Raw genomic sequence first — 3660 nt, 5'->3', positions numbered from 1 at the left:
TACAGTCTTTGTTCTTTATATTTCTCTTCAGAACGCATGAAAAAGACCATGAAATTAATGCTGTATATGCATCTGCTAATACACATGAAGTGAGTTGTAGCTTTTAACCTCAAAATCTATGGATGAATAATAAATCAGACATTCAAAACTGTAAAAAAAAAAAAAAAAAAAAAAAAAAAAAAAAAAAAAAAAAGGCCAATTTGTGGACTGTAGAGCCCCTGTTTAATTAGATTGGATCTATATGAATGTTTGCAGCCTACATCTGCCAGTGGATCTAGACATGTTAAAAATGGCAGCTTCTATCCTTTACACTTTGCAGCAGACAACATAAAGTTACATTAAACCACATTTCTTCTGAAGTTATTTTATTGGCCACTTCAGAGTTGTTCTGTGTGTGTTTTTAAGGAAACAGTTGTACTTTTTTTTATCTAAGGCTGTAAGTGGGACTTTGTTTTTGTGATGGAGAACAATACCAAGGGAACTGACTTAGTCTCACATAATCTACTTATCTGCAGTCTGCCTCACATGGGAAACCTTTTAAGTGTGTTGCAAAAAAGTTTTGTCGTCTTATCTTTTTTAAATTATACTTAATATACGTTCATTTTGCAGTGTCACCTTTTTACTCAGGCAATGTTTACAAAGTTGCATTCCTTCTATCCCATTACAGCTGCAATTATGCATAGCTCCTTTTCTCCTTAAGAGTGCCTTTTAACTGCCTATGCAAATGTGTACATGGCTGGCAAATGACATTGGAAATAAGAAAAGAATATTACTGGGGAAATGGTTTGTGAAAGAGAGGTAAAGAGAATAAGTTATAGTCTTGCTCCTGGGCAAAACACGGAAGGCAAGGCTGTTCCAGGGTGGGGGAGTGAAAAAGACAAACGTGTCTCGAGAGAAAGGGAGGAGCACATGAGGCTGTGAGAACAAGAAATACTGCTTTACAGCTCTTCCAACATCTGATTGGCTGAGAGCATTGTCAATCAGTTCACTTCCTTCTCAGGTCTGGCAAGTTCAGACAGTTAGAGGTGGAGACAAGGCAAGAGGGAGTGTCTTCAATTCTTTCAGGCAGCACATATTCAGTTTAGCTCAACTCAACAAGAAACTGAAATACAGCTTGACTTGCAGAGCAAGCCTAACCAGACGATCTCTCTTGCTTTCACTATTTCCTGTAATTGGAGGCCATCTTGTATGAACAAGCCTTGAGATACAAACTTTATTTTTTAATCTTTCTTCTTTTTGTCTTTTTTCCCCTGTTGTGTGTTTCCTGTTGAAGTTTGGACTTTCTCCTCTTCAGAGCAGCTTTGGAATAGGAAGACAGAGAAAGAGGGGGACCCTTAGAAGGCTGAGGAGGAGGGGGCAGGGCTTTCTCCATGAAAGCTGACTTCATCTTCCCTTTTTCTCACCTGCACACTCTTGGAAATGTAAAGTGCAGCATTTTGGGACGTGAAGAGAACACAAGAAGCAACAAGTTGCACTTCCTGGAAAGGGATCTCTCCTCCCTTACCCTGGACCTCCTAGAAGATACGCAGTGGACTGCAACAGTTTACGAGCGAGTGAACTGTGTTGGAGTGTAGGTGTGTACTTCGTCCTCCCTCATACCCCTAGTGCTTGCCTCCTGCCTGCCTGGCTTTAAGTCTTCAGAATGGCCAATGGCAGTCCTGCTATGCCTTCAGGACCACTGTCTCAGGTGTTCTTTCCAGCTGGCGGGCCTTCTCCCCCTGGATCAGTGGTGATACAAAATGCCACCCAGATTTCACTGCCTGCTACTCACACAGCAGGGTTCCCTTCTATGGACACAGGGGTATCCCAGGGCTCCAGTGGTGCTTCCAATATGTCCTTGATGCCTTCGACACCAGCTGGTGTCTCCTTCATCATCCAGATAGGACTGACCAGAGAGTCTGTGCTTCTGCCTGTAACAGCGGATCTGGCCTATGTCAAACAGATCGCCTGCTCCATTGTGGATCAAAAGGTGGGTTCCAAAGAGAGTTTGATTAATTACATCTGGTATTAGAGAGCTGTTTGTTCTTCCAATAGACCTGCTTGTGTTAATATTCTACTCTATTTTTGGACTGATATGCTAAGTCTTGATTGAGTTTGTTTTGGTCTAGATTTAGTTTAGTCTTGGTCTAAAGACCATAATGGTCTTAAAATCTTCATGAGAGTTCATTGTTTGTAGTTTAAAAAAAAATAAAAAAAATCAGTTGGTAGATATAATCTTATGAATTCTTGGTTTGAATCTCTGACACAAATTGCATTTGATGCATGGGTGCTATCTCACATAACACAGACGGTGGAGGCAGGTGTACCATGTAGGAAGTAAACACTGGAGTATTGTGTAGTGTCCTGCACATCTCCCTTTAAAACATCCTGATTACAAGCTAACCGACTTGAACTTGACTTTTGTTGAAGCTGCTGTTTTGTTTCCTCCCAAATTCAATCCCGAATGGAAAAATACATTAAGTAATAAACAGTCTCCCACAAAACGTCCAGCAAACTAAAATTAAACTGTGATTAAGGTTGCATAAAACATTCAAACTGTGGCTGTGCATGAGGGGCATCATTTATGAAAGTATGAGGATTTGTACACATGGGCCATGATGAAGTCTAAGACAAAGAAGTGATTTGAAAGCAATAGCATCAGATGTAGTGGCACAAAACTTACGTGCACACATTATTCAACTTTTGCCAACATAGAATGTGATGTGTCATTGTCTAACATCATTAGATTAGTTGGACTGTTTAAGTTCTTTATTTCTTTACTCCAATTAAAATGTATTTATTTATTATTTTCACTTAGTACTCAGGTGTAATAGATCTAAATTAAAATGTATATGATGTGCAGAATGCCAGTTTCAACTCAGAGGTTTCTACATCTTCATTACTTGATCTATAGTAATCATGGCCTTTTTAACACCTCAAAAGCGATCATCATCTGTTTGAGCCAAGCCTTTCTTTCACAGAGCAGAAAAAGCTGTTGCCCAGCAACTATAGTGAATCTGAATGGAAATGCGGTACATGAAACCTTTCAGTCTGGTTTTGAAGCTCAACACAGGACACAGGCAGCAATGATCCATAGTATAAATGGCTTACTGCTGTCTTTTGATTCTGTCTGCAAATTATGGATGCAATTTCATCATGTTTGTGCCTGGATACCAGCTTTTGACACCATGATTTTTAATTTAATTTAATTTATTAGACTTGCAGGCTAGTTGGGAAAGGGAATGTTATGTTGATCTGGTTACAATGAAAGGTTTTAATGTTTTTGGTTGACTTTTAACAAAGCTCAACCTATGAACAATGAGATGAAATTTGTAGACTTAATGGCTAACTTTGAGAACTCTGCACTTTTTCTCTATCCAAAGTATCCTCAGGGTAGCAACACACAAATGTTTCAGAGAGCAAATGTATGATTTATTTGTCAAGTGATATCACTCCTGCACATCCCCAGGATGCCAGGGCCACAACATTTGTTACTAGAAGTACTTTTATGAAGCACTCCATCAGGAACATTGATGTGATGTGCTTTTCACTTCAGCACAAATCCCTTGATAAATACAAACCTGCCATTGTGTTCCCTTTCCAGCAATCGTAAGTCTAGGTGGGGAGATTTGTGAGTTGGGAATTTCTCTGTCTCTGTCTCTGTCTCTCTCTCTCTCTCTC

General features: G+C 39.6%; 1 protein-coding gene across 1 annotated transcript in view; it reads left to right on the top strand.

Moving 5' to 3' along the window:
* Window positions 1–1091: 1091 nt before the first annotated feature.
* Window positions 1092–3660, top strand: part of prkd2 (protein kinase D2) — a 35078-nt gene continuing 32509 nt past the window's right edge. Inside the window, exon 1 of the mRNA XM_027013397.2 lies at window positions 1092–1969. Coding sequence (XP_026869198.1) covers window positions 1643–1969 — 327 coding nt within the window. The 5' untranslated portion in view covers window positions 1092–1642. The remainder of the gene's footprint in view (window positions 1970–3660) is intronic.

The sequence above is a fragment of the Electrophorus electricus genome, chromosome 15 (assembly GCF_013358815.1).
Source record: "Electrophorus electricus isolate fEleEle1 chromosome 15, fEleEle1.pri, whole genome shotgun sequence".
In the NCBI taxonomy this organism is placed as follows: domain Eukaryota; kingdom Metazoa; phylum Chordata; class Actinopteri; order Gymnotiformes; family Gymnotidae; genus Electrophorus; species Electrophorus electricus.
Note: the sequence above shows the minus strand (reverse complement) of the source record. Positions and strands in the feature narration are given on the sequence as shown.